General features: G+C 41.5%; 1 protein-coding gene across 1 annotated transcript in view; it reads left to right on the top strand.

Annotated features, from left to right (window-relative positions):
• wdr11 (WD repeat domain 11) overlaps positions 1-19,505 on the top strand; it is a 51,539-nt gene extending 32,034 nt beyond the window's left edge. Inside the window, exons 14-29 of the mRNA XM_056395738.1 lie at positions 1,309-1,417; positions 2,684-2,805; positions 3,161-3,308; positions 5,700-5,806; positions 6,067-6,181; positions 7,455-7,626; positions 7,786-7,894; positions 9,397-9,459; positions 9,818-9,883; positions 11,258-11,447; positions 13,460-13,555; positions 14,335-14,500; positions 14,758-14,855; positions 15,111-15,256; positions 15,783-15,865; positions 17,308-19,505. Of these exons, the coding sequence (XP_056251713.1) occupies positions 1,309-1,417; positions 2,684-2,805; positions 3,161-3,308; positions 5,700-5,806; positions 6,067-6,181; positions 7,455-7,626; positions 7,786-7,894; positions 9,397-9,459; positions 9,818-9,883; positions 11,258-11,447; positions 13,460-13,555; positions 14,335-14,500; positions 14,758-14,855; positions 15,111-15,256; positions 15,783-15,865; positions 17,308-17,507 (1,990 nt within the window). The 3' untranslated portion in view covers positions 17,508-19,505. The remainder of the gene's footprint in view (positions 1-1,308; positions 1,418-2,683; positions 2,806-3,160; positions 3,309-5,699; positions 5,807-6,066; positions 6,182-7,454; positions 7,627-7,785; positions 7,895-9,396; positions 9,460-9,817; positions 9,884-11,257; positions 11,448-13,459; positions 13,556-14,334; positions 14,501-14,757; positions 14,856-15,110; positions 15,257-15,782; positions 15,866-17,307) is intronic.
• The last annotated feature ends 4,641 nt before the right edge of the window (positions 19,506-24,146 follow it).

The raw sequence follows: 24,146 nt of genomic DNA, 5'->3' as shown, positions 1-24,146 counted from the left end.
TTCTGTCCAAGCGTTTATCATTGCTGCACCCTTTAATGGGGCTGTGATATTTAGAAAAATTAAAGACCACGCATTTGCAGTCGTCGCACATTTTTTTTCGAAATGAAACTACACACAAAGTTATCAGATAACAGCTGTCTTTGTATACTCAGTCACTCTTGATTTATTTGACAGTAAATTCTGCTTTCTTTTCAAGGGCACTACATTTTGACAATGCCAAGCCACCCTGGAGAATCGTAGCCTTGTGTATACATCAAGAATATGATTAGGTGAATAGTGTATTATGCTGGATAGTGACCTCTGATTCTTCTGCCTACATTAGGTGACATTTGGCATTTGCATTTCTGCTCTACTGCATAGCAGTAAGTAGTATAGCAGAAAGTGCTCCCTCCTCCAGAGTGAAACGAGTAGGCTGCTCTGGAGGCAATGAATACAAGAGTCAGTACACAAGTCATGGCCTCGAAAATATTATATAATATGATGTCACACACACAAGCTGCTTCAGAATTGCAGATAAATGATGCAGTGCTTAGTTAAGTAGTCTTGTTAAGTAAAACAGTAAGATGTAAGATGTGAAATGCTGAAATGCTACACAATACATACCTCATCACAATGTAAAAGGAGGTGAAAAAAAAAAAAAATTACTGGACAGTGCATAATCTATTTTTTTTATCTATATAGTCTTTTTTATTTCAGCCAGGCGTTTTCCACAGATCACAATCTGATAATAACAAAGGCCTTGGGGCTGTAGTCGCAGGCAGCGGGAGGATAACATGCTTTTATACACTGAAGCTCATCGAGGAGCTGCCCAGTGCTGCAGTATTTTCGCACTGTTAAACACTGTCGTTCCTCCCAACAGCATTTGCTCTTGAGCGATTGTATAGTAGCTTTTTAAGAAGTGGAGCCTGTATCTCGGCCAGATTTTTTACAACATCTTTTTTTCCTGATTCAGACTAACTAAGGTCACGTCATAAGTCTGAATATATGATTAAATGTACAAGAAAATGCCTGTTCATGCTGGACGAGATAGGGATAGTTGCAAAAACTCATCCTTGTTGCATTTAGGTTCTTGTGGGAAGTTAAAATCGTTCGTCAGTCTAACATTTTTATTGTACTACATAAACACAAAACACCTGACACATGAGCAGATGAACATGAATTATGACACATTGCTGACTAGGTGCCAGACTCAGCATCCAATGTTTAGACACCCAATCCACATAGCAACCATGAGAAAATCTTAAAGTCGGGTAGTGGGCAGTTTATATTTTGAGACTGAATGTGTGTGTTTGTGATGTCCATCCCCAGACAGTATCTGGTGGTGGTGTTCAGAGACAAACCCCTGGAGCTATGGGACATCAGGACGGGGACACTTCTCCGAGAGATGGCTAAGAACTTCCCCACCGTTACGGCACTGGTACTGATAAATCTACATACTAATAAAACTTTGTCCTTTACCAAGGCTCAATTCTGAGGTGCTGTACAGTGCAGAAATTGAGAAGTGGCATTTTCCAGTAGGTACTCAGGGGAGCTCATGTAAATTCACTGCTGCATTTGAACATCTCCAGTTTACATATTTACTTTAACAAAACACAGTGTCAGTGTTGTTGACTCTTCCCTTTGGTAATAGTCTCTTATACTTTTTCACCCCTTCCCTTTTTGTGTTTGTGTGGACCATTTGAAGGATTAGTCTGCAAAATTTCCCCAAGCTCAGCAAAGAACAGTGGCTTCATTAGGCTGGAGAAATGCTCATAAAAAGAGAGTTATGCTGTGCAAACTTTACAGTGGGGCTGTAAAATCCTCCACAGTGCGAATAAAAGTGCCAGTAACCTTAATAATACATGCCGGCCTCCCCCAGCCCCATATTGCTGTCTCATTTCCATATTGATTACCACCTCGAGTTAACCAGATTGCAGCCACTGTGCTCCAGCAGTTAGACAGCCAGGCTTGGGAGAAGAACTCTCCTGTGTGCCTTAGTTTCATTATGGAAGCATCTACTGTCCATGCAAATCTCTTACTTTTTCTCTTGTCTCTGTCTTGGCACAATATACTGGTATTGACGATAACCGTGATATTTAAAAGATGAAGTATTGATACTGTGTAAGTAATACGCATATGATAATATCAGGATGGCAGGTTTTGTGGATTTTTTGTTTATCAGTTCATCTGGTTATTGTTCTTTTTGTAGGCTTTTGTAGAGTTATGTTTAAAGACTCTCACACCACCTCCCTATACTTGTATTTCAGACTAGTTCATTTGCCAAAATGAGACAAATCACACAATAAACAATGTTAAATATGAATTTGACAGATACCATTATTACGATCATAGTTATTTTTGAATTTTTTGTAGCTATTGCGATAATATCATTATCATGAATTCTTTTGGCCATGATAGTTGTGTAGTGAAAATCTGATATTGTAACAGCCCTAGCTGTGATTTCTGTAACTGCAACCTTGTGTGTGTGTGTGTGTGTGTGTGTGTGTGTGTGTGTGTGTGTGTGTGTGTGTGTGTGTGTGTGTGTGTGTGTGTGTGTGTGCGTGTTTGTGTGTGTGCGTGTTTGTGTGTGTGTGTGTTGTGTGCGTGTTTGTGTGCGTGTGTGTGTGTGTGTGTGTGTGTGTGTGCGCGCGCGTGTGTGTGTGTGTGTGTGTGTGCGCGTGTGTGTGTGTGTGTGTGACAACAGGAGTGGTCCCCTTCCCACAACCTGAAGAGTCTAAAGAAGAAGCAAATGGCAGCGAGGGAGGCCATGGCTCGGCAGACGGTGTCAGACGCCGAGCAGAGCAGTGTTGAGTCGTCCGTCATCAGGTCAGCATCATAAAGCTTAAGAATTTTGTTTATTGTTTTGTTCTTTGGCCTTTTGCCTTTTGCCACAATAGAAAACACTAAGAAATAGTGTGACATATTTTTCAGACTGACATTCATGAGTAAAATCCTTCAACATCAGACTGAAATTATGTGAATTTTTTTTGGTCATACATTTGAAGCAAACAACTTTCCCTGGTTGGGAATCACTGGCCTAAATGGGAGTGGCAGTGCCACTGTCTGCAGCAGAAGAGCAAGATCTCCAGCTGAAATATTTCAGACTGGAATGTGGTCAAAAAAACTGACATGCTGCACTTATCTGAGGGAATTGTCTGTTTTTGTGATTTCTCCACTACAGTCTCCTGCAGGATGCAGAGAGCAAGTCAGAGACCAGCCAGGCCATATCAGCCAGGGAACATTTCGTATTCACTGACACAGACGGGCAGGTCTACCACATCACCGTGGAGGGCAACACAGTCAAAGATGGTGCACGAATTCCCCCTGATGTGAGTCCAGAGACTATGTGTCTTTCTTATGTCTCTTTTTACTTCATGTTCTCCTGAACTACCTCAAGGTCATCCACACTGATCCTTGCACAAGCCTTTTCCTACCTGCCTCATATTCCTCTGTCTCCGTTCAGTGTAATTTGTGGTTAATCCTTTCTGTACACAAGATCTAAATCTGTCTGTTTACTTTCTGCGGACACCACTTAGTATGTCTGCTGTCACTATTTTTACCTCATATTTTCTCCTTTCTCTATAAATGTATGTATCAGTCTGTTATCTGTCAGTATTGTAACTTACGCCTTTTATACTATATTTCATCTTCACACACCACATCCATCACTTTTTGCCCTATTTTTTCGTCTTTTTTCTGTCGTCTTTTGTTCTTGCGTCTCTCCAGCTTTGTCTCTCTAATGTTTAAAGGTTAAATCTTTTTTTTGTTTGTTTTTTTGCAACATGTACTATTTTTTTTTCACTTTCAAAGAGAATGACAAAAAGTGTTTCACATCTGTCACTTCGCTTTTTTTTCTGTGATCAAACCTCTGCATTGTGTCATCATTTTTCTTCATTTTAGAGCTCAAAAGAAACACTGGTGTCTGGCTAGTAGCCAGCATCTGCACAATTTCCTCCTCTCTTTAGTAAAATCCATTACTCCCCCTCTATATCCTGTGTCCTTCAGGTTCTTTGTGGGGCTTGTGTGGGAGATGATATAGGTATTGGCAAAAAGTAGCCAACTTAATGTGCCACACTCCGTAATAAACTACAGGGAATCAAGGTGAAGGTTTTTCAGCTAAAATCCCACAGTTTTGTTTTTTTGCCAAATACATTTTTGCTTTAAGAGAACAAACAGCCAACTGAAGGTGTGTGATTTTTACTTTTTCATCAGTGTGTCATCAGTTTGTCCCAGATAGTGTTTTGCTCATGTTTTCTGTACTTGTTCAAAGCGTGACTCAGGCTCAGGGAAAGAGAAACTGTTATTGTACTTACCTTTAAAGCATCTTATGGTAACCTAGCCATTTATTTGCTTTGACAACCAGGCTGGTAAATAGATGCGAGCTATTACTGAGGACAGGTTTTCTTTTTCCCTAGATGACTGCAAGATGCAGTGGTAATATCATAACATTTCATTATTTTACAAGTCAATGCGTCACCACTAACAAAGAACCATTTGTTTGCTAATTAAAGAAATTTGTTTCGTTGACCACACATCGATTTTCCCCAGAGTAACATAAAATGAAGGCTATTGTTCGGTGAGACTATTGGAAGATTTTAGCTTCAGGAACATTTGCTGACTCATTATCTCGTCATGCCTTGTAATTGTGTCGAGATTAGTCATGCGATCAACCTTCTGTTGTTAGTTGGTGATCGCCTACATCTTCTGTCAATAAAAACAGAAGAACATCATACCTTATAACAACCATTTATCTTATGGTATTTTTTTTATTGGAGGTGGGCAAAATCATCTTGCTCCATGCAGTATTTTTAAAGGAATGCCACTGTAGAGTATCAATTTTTCAAGTCCATTTCCAAGCAGTGGCAGCCTGTGTTTTCCTCTCTCACTACCTGCATGTATTTGCACCACACAGACAGACACGGGAGGTTTACCTGGGGATTTTAAAGCCTTATCTTTGTGACGGCTGCAGATTCATTGCTCAAAGATTTGCATACCCCAAAGGTTTTACAATCCTTTCAGGATGATAGAGGATCTTCATATCTCTGTCAGGAAACTGACGCAAACTCTCCTAAAAAGTTTTGTCCTATCATCCGCTGTGCACACACTGAAGGTGAGCTGACACCTAATGACTTCACATCAGCACTCTGTCTTGTGGCGCAGCCTTACAGAAACTCTGATGTCATGCTTGTTTACCACTCGGCTGCCACAGATATTTTTATTTATTTTCCTGTTTTCATTCACACTCAAACATTAAATGCTAGGGTGTATGATGTTTTATAGTACAGAGATAAGTGCTTTTTTGTGCTGTTGGGAGTACCCACATGTTGGCTGCATTAAAGACGTGGCTTATGACAATCATCACATAATTTTTCTTGATTCTTCTATTCTCTAATTATCATATTATATGGAGGATGATCATGGACTTCATATGACTTTTTAAGAGTCGCACATTATCTTAGTATTTCAAGATGGCTCGTCAACAGTAATTTTAAGTAAAGTTTTGTGTCTGAAAATAATTGAAAATAATCAGATAAATGAAACAGGCGAGATGCTTAAAGTGAAGACACGCTCTAAAAACTTTTAAATGAATGTTTAGGTCCATATCAGTCGCAGTTTTCAGATACTTGACTCGATTAGGAATCTTTTATCAAGGGACAAATCTTCCTTCTTTGTCCTCAAACAGCTTCTCAGAAAGTATCTTTCCTCTTCCTGTGTTGCAGGGCAGTATGGGCAGTATCGCCTGCATTGCCTGGAAAGGTGACACCCTGGTGCTCGGAGATGTGGACGGCAATCTCAACTTCTGGGACCTTAAAGCACGTTTGTCCAGGTGACAACTAAATGCTAAGATTTTATGCAGTTTATGATGAATTACTGTATAATTAACCTTACCAGAATATCAATGGGTTGATTATAAATCTGTGCTAATTGTCCATTTTCAATCTCAAATCAACCTTAAAAAAAATATATATATATACATTGGATAATAGCTGATGTATTTGTTATAAAATATGTGTGCAGTATTGTAAGTTATGTCATTTTTAAGAAATGGATTTATTCCAAAATGACCAGTGCTGTTGATGTTTTCAGGGGTATACCGACACATCGTGGCTGGGTGAAGAAAATTCGCTTCGCTCCGGGGAAGGGCAACCAAAAGCTGCTGGTCATGTACACGGATGGAGCAGAGGTCTGGGACACCAAAGAGGTGAGGCTCTACACACTAGCTCTTTTCCGGTTGCTGGTGACATTTTTCAGCAGCTTATACGTTGATTGTTTTGGTGTAACACTTTCTAAATTCCCAGCATACACCTCACCACACCACACTGCAGAACTCCAGTAAAAGGGAAGAAGCTGCAGCGGTCTGCAGCTTCAAAGTAGTGGTTTACAGCTTTACAGATTTACTGCGGCAGAATTAATGTGCTTCCATAGGACTGTAATCACTGAAGCACTGCAATATTGTGGTGGGTATATTTAACTACTGTCCTCTCAAACTAATGCCGTACTAATAGTATTAATTGTCCTGTTGCTGTTAAAAACCCATTATGTTGTGCTATGTAAGTACACATACACAAGTCTTAAAAGCCTTCTGCTGACATTTATAAACTAAATCATAGCAGGATGGATGATCCTGATTTCTGTAAGCGGTGTGCATCCTCGCTCTTAACTTTGTTTACCAAAGTCATCCAGAAAGTCCTCTCTCTGCACAGTCTTAATTACACCTCATCTAACAGTCCTTCTGGCTAGTTTGCACTCCAGTTCATCATTTCATCTAATGTCATAGACTGGAGTTTTTTTTTTAATTTATTTGTTATATCTATCCACTCCACAATATTTGTTAGCTTACCCAGCAGCAATGAGTGTTAAAAATTGAAAAGCAGATGAATGTGGACGCAGAAATAAGCTCTGGTGTAATAAGCAGCGTGAGGTGGAAGTCACGGTGGAGGGAGATGGTCCCAGTGGAGCACTATTGTCTGGATGGAGGGGTGTTCTTTCTTGAGGGAAGCCGAGATAAGACACAGTTTTCGGTCCCCGGTCATAAAAGCCCGACAACAGATGGATCAAGATGCAGAGCGAAACGAGCAGCAGCTATTGAGCGGGAGAGAGAGGGAGGAGAGGAAGTGTGGGAGAGATTTCTGAAATGCTTCAGCGCTCTGCTGACAGCTGGGTTGCACCGACTACCATACAGCCACATAAAAAGCCAGATAGAGAGAGGTTTTAGAGAACACCTTGTGACCAGGTCAACCGAGTCTTCCATTCTGTGTCCTGCTATACTCAACGTAAATTAGTTTTCAGTAGCACGCCACTGTTTTTAATCCAACAGGTTTTTTTTTTTTTTTAATCCAGCAATTGTCCCATATTGTGTCTTTCTCTCTTTGAATTTTGCTGAATAATGACTCATTTGTCATCATCTCTTTAGACTCTTTGCAGATTGTAGGTGACAGTTTCAGTTGAACTACCTTGGATCTTCTCTCTCTCAGGTCCAAATGGTCAGCAGCATGCGGATCGGTCGCAACGTGAACTACCGCATCCTAGACATTGACTGGTGCACATCAGACAAGGTCGTTCTGGCCTCTGACGATGGTTGTATCCGAGTGCTGGAGATGGCCATGAAGTCCGCCAGCTACCGTATGGATGAACAGGACCTGACTGGTGAGCTGGAATGGATGGAGGAAAATTGTAAAATGAAAGGACTTAGAGAGGTTTTAGGAGAGAGAAATGGGGGCTATATCAAGTGGTTTCCTAATGCAAAAGAAATAATTTTTTTAATTACATAATGATACATGATGTAATATTACTTTTTATCCACAGATCCAGTGTGGTGTCCTTACCTGCTGGTCCCCCGAGCTGCTCTCACCCTCAAGGCATTCCTTTTACTGCAGCCCTGGTCAGGAACCTTCACCATGGACGTCACTCAAGTGTAAGTCTCAGCTCTGAGTAAACTGCTCTCCACTCTGATATCATCCTATTTATGATTTCATGAGTACGGCTAACAACCATATTTACATTTACTCCATATTTACATATTCACTCTTATGGCCAGTCTTAAGTTTCAGCCTCACCATAGGTTGCATTTGGACTGTGGGAAGAACCCAGAAGCATCTGGGAGAAACCCAAACACAAAAAAACATGCAACTCCACACTAAAGGAAATAGTCAGTAATTAAAATTGTGACCTTGTTGAAAATTATTATTACTTAGCTTTCATTTTTCTTGCCCTGTATACACAAAAAAGTTTGTAAGCATTTTTAAAAGGAAGCATCATGGCGTTACTAGACTTCTTGGTGCTGGAGATGCTCTGTGCGAGTCTGCATGATCAGTATATCCTGACCAATGCATTTTTAAATGAGCTGTTCTGGTGATGTAGAGCTTGAGCCAATTCCAATCCTTTTGTTTATTGTAACTCATGTCAGTTCGCTACACCAGCAGGAAAATAAAACCCGAACCCTGGCCCCTATCCCTAAAGCTAAACCAAGTAAGCAGAGCAACACATTGGTATTTTCAATTATTGATACCCACACAGCGTGCATCGGTGAGTGAGCAGAGCTGCTTTAGGTTAAACTGCATTTCAACTTGTTTACCGTGCATAGTTCAGCCTGGGGGTGAAGGCAGGCTGTCAATCTCCTGTGTAACTTCCGTTCAACAACAGTTACAGACTGACTCACTACATACAGTATGTCATACAAAACTCAATAAATCATTGTTTTTAGCAAATTAATATCTTGCATATAAAAATGTTTGGCTTCATTCATTTTAATGTAGACCTGTTTTCAGACTGATTGTGCATTTGTATTAAAACATATTAGTCTGGTAAAAACATGATAGTGTCATCACTATTTACTACAGTTTCACTTTGGAGTTGAGGCAGATTTTTAGTTCATTTTTTAGTTAAAAACTAGAATTAGTTGTGAGCAGAAATCGTCTAAAGGTCGTTGCGGTTAGTAATATATGAAATCAGGTATAAGACTTGCCTATACCATAACATATGGCAACCAGCCAAGCATTCAAGTTTTATACCCACCTTATAACCACCTTTGTAAACAAGTCAACCTGGGAGCCAATAGATGCCATCCTGAGAGAGGGAGAGTGTTCCTTTTGTTTTCAGACAGCTACATATGTATTTAACTATAGCTTAATGCAAGTATGGCCCATTTAACTGAGCTCTCAGTGTTGCACTGCTTTCTTTTATTAACCACACACAGCTGCCTTATCGTAAGTCAGGCAGCTATATTAGCAGCTTTCGCGGGGTGCTACCTGACCTCGGCATAAATGTTTGAATAGAGTTATCTATTACTGCCTGACACCATAAATCGACTTCTCTTAACAAACAGGTTCTCAGCTTCCCATTTAATATCAGGCCAGGTTTTTATTTTAGGAAGACATGTGAGGAGCCATTTGACTTTGTTTGATCCCTCTGTTTCAGAGACTACACTGAGAAAGACGAGATAAAAGGCCTAATCCAGGAGCAGCTCAACTCCCTGTCTAAGTGAGTTATTACACTGTTGATTTGTCTTGGAAAAGCAATTACACTCTGTAGCTCAAACTAAAGTATTTAATATTGTCATTACGTGAATGCCAACAATCAGATATTGGTGCATGTATATATATGTATGTGTGTTTGCCATCATCTTTTTACCTTGTATCAGTTTTTGTTTATGCACTTTTGGCTTGCAGTCGCAGTCCCAGGGTCCTTTGTGTTTAGACAGCAGACCCAAAGAGCATGTAGTCCGTGGGCTGACAGATAAGAGGAATCTTCTGTAACAGCCACACTGTGCCTGCTGTGTTTGAGAAGTGTAATTGGCTCTCACCGTGTTCTGATTGTCAGTCTCTGATTGGCTCCCCAGTGATATGAAGAGTGTGCTGCAGGACCCGGAGTTCAGTCTGCTGCAGCGATGCCTCCTGGTCTCACGGTGAGCTACAACTGGGCATGGAGTTACCACTGTTGGCTGTCTGCACACACTATACTGTGTTCATGGTGGTTGACGGGTACCACAACACTATGAACACAGTATATATATATATATTATATATAACAAATATAGTATATATAACAAATAGAGCCACCGTATTGCCTAGACTTATGTTCAGACAAACAGACGTTATTAGAAGCAAACATACTGAGTTAAAGACTTGGAGACTTGACATGGAAGTGATGGTTACTGAGTTTGAACAAAAGTAGAGTTTCTGTAACAAACAATCTTTTATCCTAAAAGCAGAATGACACTCACTCGGGACATAAACACCTTTCATTGGTGCATGCGCTCTCTCTATCATCACAGGGTAATACACTATACAACAATGTAACAGTAAGCTCTGAAGCCTTAACAGAAGACGTGTTAAACTTGTCTTTGACTCAGTATGTTTGCTTCTGATAACCTCTGTTTGTCGGAACATATGTCTAGGCAATATGGTGGCTCTATTTGTTACAATGATCTAAAGCCGAACTGGGTTTGCAGTCAAGCTGGTTGTTGCTCAGTGATTGATCTGGATATAATTCAGCTGAGCAAGACATAATTAGAAGGTGTGGGAGTGATTTCTCTAAAGAAATACGCTTAATTGTATACTTTCATAACATCGTTTAAGTTCTCACAGCAGACATTTGTGGAATATCAATAAAGAAATACAACATTTTAATCTAATTCAGAATACTTAATGTAATTGAGGAAAATGAGCATAATGATTCGAGATTATGAGCCAAATGTGCTGTTGAGCAATTTAGTTTTAAAACGGTCAAGATATCTGCCATTAAACAGGATGTGTTTTTGCTGGAACTGTACAAAAAGCATGACATGAGAGCTTGTGTCAGCAACTCAGCAATCTCATCTCTGCCCCAGTTCTCATTTCCCTCAAGCATCTGACAAATCTAGAGCAGCCAGTCTGCATCCTTTTATCAAAGCCGTGATGTACCTGGACCCTTCTTGGTACTCGCGACTGGTGCTTTGCTCACAGAGAGCTCATGCTCATGTCTCTGTATCCTGCCGTCCCAAGTTACTATTGTTAAGGTGGCAATGTAGCCTAGCAACAGCTGTGTGTCTGTGCAGATATGTTAAAAGAAGGCTGAGAGAGTTAAACCACAGAGGAAAAAGCAGGAGGATGTGGAGACAGGGTGGAGGGCTGAAAGAGCGAGGTGTGGACTGAAGATGCAGGAACGGCAGTCATTAGTGAGCACACTACCTGTAAAACTGATTGGCATGTTGATTCTGACTGCACAATTAGACTAACTACTCCAGAGAGAACATTATCTACTCTGAGCCCAGCTGATGTCTTGTTGTGGTAAACTGCAGGCTGTTCGGGGATGAGTCAGATCTTCACTTCTGGACAGTGGCGTCCCACTACCTCCAGTCATTTGCCCAGGCTCGTCAGCTAAGTGTGTCCACTGCAGAGGGGCAGGCTCCAAGTGAAGGAACTCAGACATCCCCTCACAACCACCTGGACATCTGCCACGACGTCCTGTGTGAAAGCTCTTACTTCCAGGTCAGTAGAACAAGAGAAGAAGAGAAAGCGTTTGCCTGATTTGTTCCATTTCCTCTCTTTGGTAATCAGAGACAATAGAGGCAAACACTGATTGAAACAGTCAACACTATAAAAAAAAAAAAAAAAAAAAAAAAAAAAAAAAAAAAAAAATCCCCTCAAGAGTCATCCAGAGGCACTCAGCACCCTCAAGTCAGACCACACACATACAAACACCACCAGCCTGTCCCTTGTCATCCACAGTGGCAACAACATGACCCCAGTGACACCATATATTCCACTATTAATAACATTGTATCTCCCCTGTTGTCTCACTAAGCCCCCTTCTTTAAAGGAAGCAACTTGCACTTTTAAGCCTTTGAGGTCAAACTCATCTTAAGCTTCATCCCTCACTACATTTAATTCCCCCAACATTTCCCTACAATGATTTTGGCCCACACTGGGATACGCTCAATTAAAAAATCCCCTCTTGTTTATGCCATGTCATTGCTCGGATCAGTGCGTCTTGCTGATGAACCAGCACCCAAGGACCTCGTAAACGATACCCGGAAACCTCTTTTTGTTTTTTGTTTTTCAAGTTTACTTATCGACCTCTTTTGCCCTGAAGAGTGTTAGAAAAGTTTCTTCAGAAGATCCCCATTGATTGGTTCTTCTCTGCTCTGTCTGCCCTCATCACTGTGATGGTCGACATCGTTGAACAAAGACATCGCTGAACAAAGACATCCCCCTTAATGTTACCATGGTGAATGCAAGGGTTTTTTTTGTTAAAATACTTTTTTTTGTTTAGTATTTGTGATGCACAGTGTTTTTGTGACCAGGCTGCAGAAAATATTTCTGTGGAATTTGCTTTAGAGGAATAGTTTGTAAAAAATAATAAAATAAATGTTCTATAGTAATTAAAAAGTTGGCCCACTGTGCAAGTGAAGACGAGCATTCACTGGTTTTTGGTAGATCTGGGTTTTTTCAATAAACCCAAGAGAGCAAAGGAGAGAACATGTACCTTTTTTGATGAAACATGATTACCCAGTTAACGAGAAATGTCAAGTAGCTTTTAGCTAGCATCAAAGTTTGAATTATCCAAATTTAAAGTAATTTCACTTATTAGAGGCTCGGTAGAAAATACTCAAATAGGCCCGATCATTTTTTTTTTTTTTTTATGGATTATGCACTTTTCTTTTTTTGTGGAAGTTTTTCTCCCTGTTAATGAGGGGCCATGCGGTGATCACAAAGTTAGGACTTTCAAAGAGTTAGCCAGACAGTCTGCTGCTGCATTTGTCTCCTGTTGTCATAAAACAGCTTCAGTGGCAGCAACCTGACTGTAATTACTAATATCCAAGACTCCAATACAGAGCACACAGCTCTGAAGTTACTAAACTAATTTGGTATCTCCGCAAGGATTTATGCCCACAGCTCTTACACACAGAAGAATTCATCACCATAAAAAATCCAAAAAAGTAAAGCGTCTGTGGTAGATATAGATACACAAGCGTTCACACAGACACACATGCAGCGTAATTCATTTTCAACTATGTTGTTATTTCTTCATTTTCCTCCTCTTCTAAAACTGATGGGCTCTCATACTTTCAAGTATCTATTGCTGTTATTATGTGTCATGCTTAGTATTTTCTCACTGAAAGAAGCCTGATCTCCCATCAGGGAATTTGTAGTGAAATAATGGGAAAACGCCACCAATAATGAGAGTCAGTATGGGAGGCTCTGGCACCAGAAACGCTGTGAAAACTCCTGAATATTTTAAAGACTATAATTATACTCTTCATCTCTGGACTCTGTAGTTCTATAATTGTCCTCTATCCTTTTTTTTTTTTTATTCATTATTAGTCAATTCATGTCCTTAGTGTATAATGTCTGTGTACTAACTCATTCCATTGCTGTCTCTCTCCCACACACACACACACACACACACACACACACACATACACACACAAAATGCATCTTTTCAAGCTGTATGAAAAAAGAGTAAGCTAACTTGTGGCTCCACCTTTACTGCTCAACAGAAGTTCCAGTTGGATCGGGTTCATCTGCAGGAGGTGAAGCGCTCCAGTTATGAACACACTAAGAAATGTGCCGACCAGCTCCTCTTGCTGGGTCAGGTAAGTACTACACTACCCATACTGCCCACACAATTGCGTGTGTAAGGCTGCTGTAGATAAATGTTGCAATTCAACAATGACGTTACAGAAGAATGTCCTGTTCAGATGTTCTCAAATGATTTAGGAATTCATCACACGTCTTTTATGGCTGACCTCACATATAAATACATATCCATATACACACATATATTAATAGACACATAGTTTTTGTTTTTAGCTGCAACATCCTTTTGATAGTTGTTGCAATCTTTCTCCATCTTTCTTACTGTCAGGCTTTCAAACTATATGCTACCTTTCTCTCTCTGACATACACATGTATTAACAACTTCACACGCCTTGGCCGTGCATATAAACATATCGTCATTATTGTAAATAGGTCATAGCAGTGCTCTGGAGCCTAGTGAAACAAGATGGATGGTAAGTGCTGTCTCTGTCCTCCCTTGTGTCTCAGCCTGCGGGGGCCGGATTCACCTCTCTCCCCCTTCAATGTCACAACTCTCCCTCTAATCACAGGCTGCAATCAGTGTGTTGTGTTGCTGTGTGTTGGAGTTTCAATCTTTCAGTAGGCAGACAGGCAGAGGCCAGCCTGTGCTGACCCCAAAGTGAGCTTGAGCCTTCATCTCCACCAGATGAAAAGAAGGATAATCAACACAATTTCTCCATGCATTTCTGTCCTGTTCAGCTCACTGCATGGTTACCTGACTGAGCTGCAAATGCCTTGTTTCTCTTTGCTACATCAGTCATTACATTGTCATCTCTTTGTTGTTGTCATCTCTCAGACGGACAGGGCAGTGCAGTTACTATTGGAGACGAGCGCAGACAACACAAGCTACTACTGTGATTCACTCAAGGCCTGCCTAGTGACCACCATCACCTCCTCAGGCCCCTCACAGTCCACCATCAAACTAGTGGCCACCAACATGATCGCTAATGGCAAGCTAGCAGGTAGCGTTCTGATAGTAACCTTCTCCACTCTTATTTTAATGAGTACAAGTAGCAATAGGCCTTTAACTCTTTCAATATGATGTGTTTTATCTTAGGTGTTTTAAAAAGGTTGCAGCAGTTTTTCATCCAAAGGAAAAAAAAAAAAACATGTCTCTCCAGCCTATAGTAGTATAACGGTATTGGTGTGTGAGCAGAGATAGCCACCACAAGCCATCATTTCTCCATGTTACAAACTCTCCTGTTTTGCTGTTTGTCAGAGGGAGTGCAGCTGCTGTGTTTGATTGACAAGGCGGCCGACGCTTGCCGCTACTTGCAGACCTACGGGGAGTGGAACCGAGCCGCCTGGCTGGCTAAGGTAACTCAGCGTGACGGTTTCCATCAACAGCAAACATCAGATACTGTGTAATGTTTGGATAGTTTGTGGGTGTGTGGGCATGGGAGTGAAATGGTAGTACATGCAGCATATGTGTATGATTGAGTTTTTATATTTCCAATATTTAATTGTAAGAAGATTTACAAAATGTAATTGCATAGATTGATTACATTTAGTAAGAAGCGCCTTTTAAAGCAGCTGGAGTTTGAGTGCCATGCATGTTGTGTGTGTTTCCAGGTGCGTCTGAACCCAGCAGAGAGCTCAGATGTGCTAAAGCGATGGGCAGAACATCTGTGCTCCCCACAGGTCAACCAGAAGTCTAAAGCCATCCTGGTGCTGCTTTCCCTTGGCTGCTTTTACAAAGTGGGAGAGATGCTCCACAGGTAAGAACAAGCCCGTTGTACATGTTTAGATGTGCGATAGTTTGGCATTATCTATGACTGCGTTCTTGAAAATGAGAAACACAATCGCTGTAGTTTACTGTATTAATTCCATTCAAAGAAACACATGCATATAAAAATCCAGTCTTCTTTGACTTTCCTCTTCCTTTGCTCTCTCTTTTCATCCACAATCGTAAACACTTGAGTCTTTTCAGTTGGTTCCTCTTCTTTTCTTCCTGAGTGCGTTTTAAGGACTCTTCACAGTGGACGGCATAGTCTGACTCCGTATCTTTTACAACAGAATCAATCCGTTGGTCTACCTGTCCTCCTTGACAGCTCGTGTGCCGAGTTTCTTCCAAGAGCAAAAAACCTCTCAGAGAATTAGAGAGGCATCAGGATGACAGAGTTGATGAATGTTTAGAATCACAGACAAATCACAGACAAACCAGGAATGATGCTGGTTTCTGACAATATCTCTCACAACCTCTTCCTGCCTCTCCTCTCTTCCTCTCGTCCGTCGCCTGGACAGTATGAGGCACTTTGATCGCGCCGCGCTGTTTATTGAAGCCTGTCTGAAGTATGGTGTGATGGAGGCCAATGACTCTTCCAATATCCTTTTCTGAAAACCCATTTCTAAAGTCAGAGGGCAATTTATGACCAGAGTTAGCTCCGCAGCTAACTCCGTCTATCTCTGCTACAGACGTGCACCCAATAGCACAGAGCTTTTGTCACAATGAAGCTCAATTTAGATGCTCCACTGAGTACATCAAGCTACATTTCACATGTTCCCAACAGCCAATACCACACTCCTGTCACAGAGCTCAGTTATACCGCAGACTCATAAGAGAACTTTTACAACCTAAACATATTGACTTACACTGACCACTGAGCTAATATGAAACCAGCTTGTTTAGTCACAGTTAGACTGATTTTATTTGCCTTAGTTGTAAATGTCTTTACAACTTTATACTTAAAGGAAACCACTTGGTCTCACACTCACTGAGATCATCTTGTTGACTCATCAACAAAGGGATAAATTAACTTTATGGTCCTCTACTTACTGTAGCTGCAGAATAAATCAGTTCTACCAGCCAGTCACATTAATGCAGTGCATATTAGAAGTGGAAATGACAAGAAGAAATTAGGAAAAAAAAAAACTTTAAAAAATAATTCAAAATGGGTGTCCTCTAAAGCAATATTTCATCTAGAAATTATTTGTAAATCATTGTGCGTATAATTAATTGAAGACATCCCTTTGGCTTGTTCATTGGTCAGAACTGGCTTGTAGCCACTAAGTGATTTCTGATTTATGGAGACCAAAACAGAACAGACTAAGCATGCACAAGAGCAGCTTCCCTCGTAGCAGAGGATTTGTTTGTGATGTTATATATCAAGCAGTGTCTCTGTAAAAATGCCTGTTTTTCAGATTTAATATCTGCTTTTGTTGGTTTTTTTGTTGAACATGTACTTTTTTAGAAATACAAATGGGTGAGACGCTCATGGAAAAACCAACATAAAGAGCTTTATTTTTCTGAAACAAGCCCAAGCACAAATGCAAGCATGTGTGACCATCTAATCTTTGCAAATTTGTTGACTATGAGCAGTAGTGCAAACATGGCACAGTGTGGAGCACTGGAACACAGGGTAAATACACTTCACACAATACAGAGAAGTGTTTCTATTATTTAGTCTTCTGTCAATGATTGAGATGTCCTAAATTTTATAAATGTCTGAGTGACCACTAAAATAATCTTGCATTTGCATTATAAGGTAATCTGAGGTCTGGTGACTGCAGACATCACCACATATAATTCATATAATTCTTTACACACTAGACTTTTCAGTCTCCCCTTGCGCCCTTTATGGAAACATTTCTGATTATTATGTGTCTCGCAGGTTTGTTGCCTGTTTTACAGTTTTCACTGCACTCACAGCTCAAGAATGTGAACTGAAACGACAGAATGTTTTTGTCTGATAGCAGCTTTCGTTGGCTTACTGTGTTAATTATATCCCATGAAATGTTTTAAGTTCTCCTTGACCTGCATTTGCACATAAACTTATCGAGGCTGCGTTTTTGGACTATGCACGGCTGCTGCGCTCACTGGGCCTGCGGGAGGGTGCTGCTCTGTGGGCATCACGGGCCGGCAGCGCTGGGGAGCATCTGATGGAGGAGCTGTTCCAGGGAGAGGGAGGTGTGCCAGAAGCCATTTTTGGCGAAGAGGAAGTCGAGCTGGGCCAGGAGAGCACCGAGTGACCTCAAAGAAGGAGGGGAGGGGTTTAAAAGAGAACGGATGGCATACCCTCTGATGCAAATCAAGGGTCGGCCATTCAATCTAACTCCAGTAACTTAACATTTGTGAATTAACTTTGTGTCAGCATCCAGGGGAATCATGATCATTATCTCCGCATCGGGAGAAGGAGGTATGAGGAGTTTCCTCCATGTGAAGTTGTTAGTCAGTCAGTCACTAACGTTTGCCTGTGTCTGTGACTATACCGAGTTTCTTAATGTTTGGTATGACCAGTGTGTGTTTGTGTGCATATGTGTATGTATGCATGTAACAGCCCCAAAAGAAACACACTTGTTTCCTCCTTCCCTCAACAAGTGAGGTAATACACATCGTTGTTATTCACCTTGATATCAGTGTGTGACTTTGTTGGTTAATGAATTTAACTCATTGGATTTTTTTAATGGTTGCTTGTTAAACTTTATTTTGTGTGCCTGTTTTAATAATTCCAAAGTACTGTTATAGCTCTACAGGTTTAATTTGCCTTTTTGCTGCTGAGATGAAATGTGGCAGATTTACCTTGTCCTGAAATAATACATTCATTATTTCATTTTGAAAATGCACTGCCATTATAATGGGCCCCGTACCTACTTTTCCATGACTGAATTCCAAAATTAGTTTTGTGTATTTTTGATTTTACCAAAAACACTGTATAATTTGAATGATAATTGAATGAGACATAATTTGCTCTAAACAGACACATAGCACACTGGATGCTTTGTCCACAGCAGGTGGTGCTGTACAAGTGCTGTCCAAGCATCTGCGGATGTAACTATGGCACAGCAGTAAAATTAGTTAGCCAGGCCACCCTCCACTTATTATACTTTTATCAGTATATTACCTCCCTGTGTTGAGAGGGGAGAAGAATCTAACTGCTGCCACCTCAGTGATACCATTTAATTAGCTTGTGTAGACTTCAGTTAAATAGATGCTGGTTGTTCATTAATCCATTCCATTAATCCAAACGGAGTTTTTAATTTTCTACTTTTATGAAGACTTGGGAGGATACTTTGCTCTCTGTGTGCTTTGATGTTTGTATAATGAGGTTGTTCTCTGGTGTGTGTATTACAAGAAGAGCTGTCAAAATGTGTTGTAACTCATTTAAATCAGACCTCTGATGGATCATTTACACACAAACAATACTATGTGCTGCTCCTACTGTTCATTACAATCAAAAAACCCTACACACTTTAGGAAGTGATTTAGACTTGCTCACATGACTCCTCTACTCTGCTTTTGCCTCATTTAAACATAGTAAATATCTACTGATCAACAAAATCATCTATATGACAATGCAAGGACTAGTGATTGTGTGTTTAATTGCTTTGTAACATGTTTAGTTGTCCTGGAATGAGACAGTAACTCAATCCACGGGACCTTTTCAGTGTGTTATTGTGTTTCATAAACACGTCAGTGCCGTTTCTCTTTGTGTTAAGGTTAACCCCAGGCAGTGTCTCTATGGCAACCCAGGCCTATTTTTGGGGACTACATGTTGTATCTTTAGATCCATTTCACATAGCCCCACTAACATACTGTAGTATCACGTAGAGAGCCAGCATAGAGTCATACAACCCAGCAGATAATCAGCTGTAGTTTACCTGGTGCTGTGTATCTTCTTCTAATCATGTGATGCAGTATTGTGGCGGACACATGTACTGTGCTGCCTGTATTTTATGATTAGGCACTGGTTTGATTAACACTCGCTGCTTTTCTTTGTACTTAGATGAAATTTACAAAACTATGCTGCTCAAAGGTCAGGCATGTAGTCGAGAGAGAAGACATGCCCGGAGAAGTGTGTTTTGTAAGAAGACAACAAATTGTGATGGTGTCAAAGCTTAGCCTTTTTTCATTGTTCTCTGTTCATTGTTTACACCGTTATCCTTATGCTTTAAGCTATATAAATATCACAAGAGAAGAAAAGATATATGTATATATGGATGGCAATAAAATCAATATTATTAACTTGATGTTTTAAGTTTGTTGTTTGATGTCTAAAGATGTTGCCACAAGAGGGCGCTCTTAGCCCTCAATGGCGAGGAAATTGGCTGTGGCTCTTTGCTGTTTAATGGCAGTCATTTGATAAGAAAAGACCTGTTCCATCAAGTGTTCTTTGCAATTATCCTCTTTTAATTTCAGCGCAGGTAGATTGAATTTGAATGTACATTCATTTATCAAACTGTCTTAAAAGTAAATTAGTTCTTGCATGAGCTGCTTCCGCAATTAATTACTTCTTTTCTGCTCAGAAGGAGGGCCAACAGCTGGCTTCAGCTCGCTGCCCAGCTCTAACCGTTTTCACCCTTTTCTTCGCCTCAGATTTATTCATTGACGTGTATTCTGTTTCTTCTCTCTCTCCTCCAAAAAGCAGAGCACAGAGAGAAGAAAAACAGTCTGAAACACAAATAACTTGATTGTGTTCCTTTAATGGCTTAATGAATAACCGCCGGAGAGCCGATCCAGCCGTTGCAGCCAGATCATCAGTATGCAGGGCCTCACTACAAGATTTCTATTCTGTCCTAACTGCTTATGCAGGCTACCACCCAGATAGCCAAATGGCTCTGATAGCAACTCCCATCCAGACGTCCTCACTTGTCACTTCCCTTTTCCACCTTATATGTCCTTTATCCCTCCTTTTTCTATCCGTCCTTGCTTTTCTTCTACTTAAAGAAAACAGGCAGACTCCATGTGCCAACTCATGTTCTTGCTGCACCACAACCTTCACTAATTTCCTGGAAGTCTTGTTTCCATCTGCTGCTTGGATTTCTCCTCTCAGTAGCTGATCTTCCTGAAATAAGACTCAAAGCTGTGTCAGAAACACAAGATTAAGTGTGTTTGGATCCAGAGCAGTGAGGAGCACTTATGTTCATCTAACAGATGGAAATCACTGGCCCTCACTGCTTCACGCTACAAACGGCGGGAATTAAGAGCCGGCTCCAAATTAATCGTATTCGGTCATTTCCGTTACGCTTCGAACCAGGCCTCTGTGTGCAGCAAGCAGAGACACAGCCACCACTGCACAGTCTGTGTGGTATAGACAGTGAGGTACAGCAGGTCATTCAGTTCCCATGAGTATGTTCTCTGGTGCTGCTGACAGATAGCTTTATCCAGGAAGGGCAGGTCCAAGCCTGTTCGCACAACTTACTGCAAACCCACTGTCTCTTCCTCTGTGTCTGTGTGAGATGTTTTCCAGTTTGTTTTTCCACTCCTCACTGAGGGTTACAGCTCAATTTCTCCCTCATTCTCTCTATAATTATCCTACCTTCCATTGTTTTCTCAACACTCTCCCAAGACATTTTCGAGGATTCTTCAGGCAGCTTACACCTCAGGTGGTGGAATTATTTTGGGCTGAGTGGCTGCTGCATTCATGAGGATAACTATTTGTCGAGGTATGCTGATTGCTGGGAGACTCTTGTCCTTTTGATATGTGTTGAAAATAATAACTGTAAAAATACAGTGGAGCAGTATTAAATTTGCATGCTTTTCTTTGTGTTGACATGCACCCTCATGTTTGTCATCCTTAAAGCCGAGCCTATCTTCTCCACATCTCTGTAGTCTCGGCTCACTTTTCTCACCTCTCTCCGCACTATTATCTACAGTTTCTTCCTGCCTGTCCGCTCCACAGTGTACCTGATGTGCACATGATCGTAGGTCATATCCATCTCTCTCTCTCTCACACAATCACTGTCACCCCTACATCACCTCGCCCACATGTGGGGGTGTCGCCTGGCATGGAAGGAACCCACAGGCCTGATCATCATCTCATCATCTGAGATCCCACTGACCCACCACCCCCACACCCCCTCCCCGCCGTCGCCGCCCCCGACGTTTGCAGACTGCGATTGGCTGCCGAGCAGTTCCAGGGGCCCCTTGCTGGGGGCTCCAGGTGATGTTTATGTTGAAGGTATTCAAGCCCCTACCTTTATCTGATTCCATTTAGATGAATGTCACAGTGTTCAGCAGACCATGGCCTAACCTCACCACAACACCACACTTCACCCATTTAAGAAAGACATGAGCGAGAGAGAGAGTAAAGCGGGGATGAGGGGCTAGCCGGGGGCAGCATAGGGGAACAACAGGATCTCTGGAACATTACCACGCGATGACAAACTCTTATCGAGTCCCAGTAATGAGTTGAGGACAGGATAATCTTTTAAAAAGCTCCCTTCTATCTCTAAAACAGCTCTTTTGTGGCTTTCATGCATGCATGGTGCAGGTTAGGGCTGTTACTTACAAAAGCAAAGAGGAATCAATGACTTGCATTGTGTCAGGAGCATGGAGCCGTATCTGTCATTTACTGCAGTGGCGTCTGCAGCTCCTGCACAGGTACTTACACGATTCTGCACTACTAATCCCCAGAGAGTGATCAGGGTTGTATGTATGAGAAAGAGACAAATGTTTCACAAACAAGGTTCCGACTCGCACAGACACAGTTGGGGCACCGAGGGGAAATTTCCAAACTGGGAGTAGGAGGTTTATCTGATGATATTAATGCTGTGTATAATAGGAAATCCTCACTGCTATGTCAACAAGCCAGAAAGACATGGTTGAAAGATCTCTTCCCCAACTGTTGTTGACAAAGCGTAAACCACATCCAGAGCCTCTTGTGACTGCATGTGTGTGTGTTTTTATGTGTAGACAAAAAATAGACACAGCAGAGAGATCCCATTAAGGGAAGTGAAGTGAATTAATAGCAACCAAACAAGAAGGTGGCAAGAGATTAAGAAAAAAGAGGCCCAGTGAACAAATATCTAATGAAACATTAGACATATTAGGGAGGAGAAAAAGTTAAGCCTAGGCCTATTATATGCAGACACAAGAGGACCCAAGGGGGGGACACGAAATCCAAGCTGCGGCTCTCGCTGTTGCCAGAATGTGTGTTTTTTTGTGTTTCAATGAGTGGTCATGAGGTAACAGAGATGCCACAGATGCCCCTGCTACAGTGAGGCCCTCCCCAGGCTAATTGCCACTGTCCTTTGGGAGATTAGGGCAAGGGAAGGCAGGGATGATTATGAAGGAAATGGCCTCTTATAGGCTGCTGTACGCTCGGGCCGGTCGGGCCCAGGGCTGCAGAGACCACCGTATTCCCTTTCATCGGCGGATAGTGGGAGCCAGGAGAGGATGTAAAGCATACCTGTGCTGCAGCTGACCCATTTCCTGTATTGGTGGTTGTGTACATGTGCATGTATGTGTGTTTATCTGAAGCTGTACACGTGTGCCTGTGTATCCATGAATATGTGCTCAGTGCATGAATGTACAGAGTGATCTCAATTTAACAGCCCCGGCCTCTTTCCTGTGAGTGCAGAGAGACTATCCTGCTGCGTTTGGATCTCTCACAGAGCTGCGTGTTTTCGTTTCTAGTCAAGCGGAGTATGCGTGTTTCCTCTTTGTGTAGTCCGACCGGACACACTGGGCCTGTGTGTGAGAGAGCGGGGCTGTGGGGGGGACACTGGAGGCTAAGGAGCGGTGGGCTGTTTTGCTGCGGCCCGTGCAGGCCTACACTCCTGGGGATAAGCACGTGCTACGCTGCCAAGAGAGAACCAGGTCCAGACTCAGTCTTTCTCCAGTGGTTTTAAAGGGAAAACATCCGCTGCACTGTTAAGTTGAGATGGCAATTTATCACAGAATAGTCACATCTACAGTACAAAGCCATAAGCTGTGTTTTTATGGCTGCGATTTCTGACTGCATTCAGTTGAGACTGTGTCCCTCTTGTACTCTATGAATTGTAACCATGCCTTGAGTTTATAGTGCATTCAGAGTAAAAGAACGGCAAAAGGATTTTTAAGTGTCTGATATCCCGCAGTGCAACATACCGTGGAAATGTAGGGTTGTTTACTGCTGCTGGGAGTAAAAAAAATATGGACAGAGGTGTCCAGCTCTAGACACAAACAAAGAAAGAAGTAAATCCTTAGAAAATCACATTTCTAAGCTATTTGTTTTTTTTTTTATCAGATTTGAACTTGGCAGTGCATTATTTTTAAGTTATAGTTTGATTCATGTAGGTCTCTCCACATACAGTAGTGTACTCATATGTTTACTATGATTCCACTGGGGGGCGGCAGAGGTCTGAGAAATGTGTCAAGTTTGTTGTGGTGAGGATTCCTCCTGCAACTCTTACTGTAGAAGTTTCCCCAGACCAGTATCCAGATGTACTGCGCATGGATTAGAAATGAGAATACTTAGTCTTGTAGATACAACTAATTAAGATGACATAATAAATTGGAATCTATTTAACGATCCGGTTCACACTGTTTCCCACATATCTTGCAGCATCATCCTTACCGGTAAAAATGCTGCATGTGTTTCAGTAAACTCATTAAATCAGTCAGTCAAATCATATCAACATCAGATTTTATTTTGCCAGGACACTAACTTGGCCGCAGAATCTTTGTCTGAATCCCATTGAAAAGAGTCACATTCCACTGTGTCTGCTGCGTGTTTCTCGTTGGCTGAGGTGTGTGTTAGTGGGTCATGAAGTGTGAGAGAGCCAGCCAGAAGTTGCAGGCCCATTTCATAACAGCTCACTGTGTTCGTGCATGACGGCGCCATGTTCCCACTATCACCGAGACGATCTGACACCGGCGCTGCTGCATGTTGCCTAATCTGGGAATCA

The sequence above is a fragment of the Seriola aureovittata genome, chromosome 14 (assembly GCF_021018895.1).
Source record: "Seriola aureovittata isolate HTS-2021-v1 ecotype China chromosome 14, ASM2101889v1, whole genome shotgun sequence".
Lineage (NCBI taxonomy): Eukaryota > Metazoa > Chordata > Actinopteri > Carangiformes > Carangidae > Seriola > Seriola aureovittata.
This window is presented reverse-complemented; position numbering and strand designations above follow the sequence as displayed.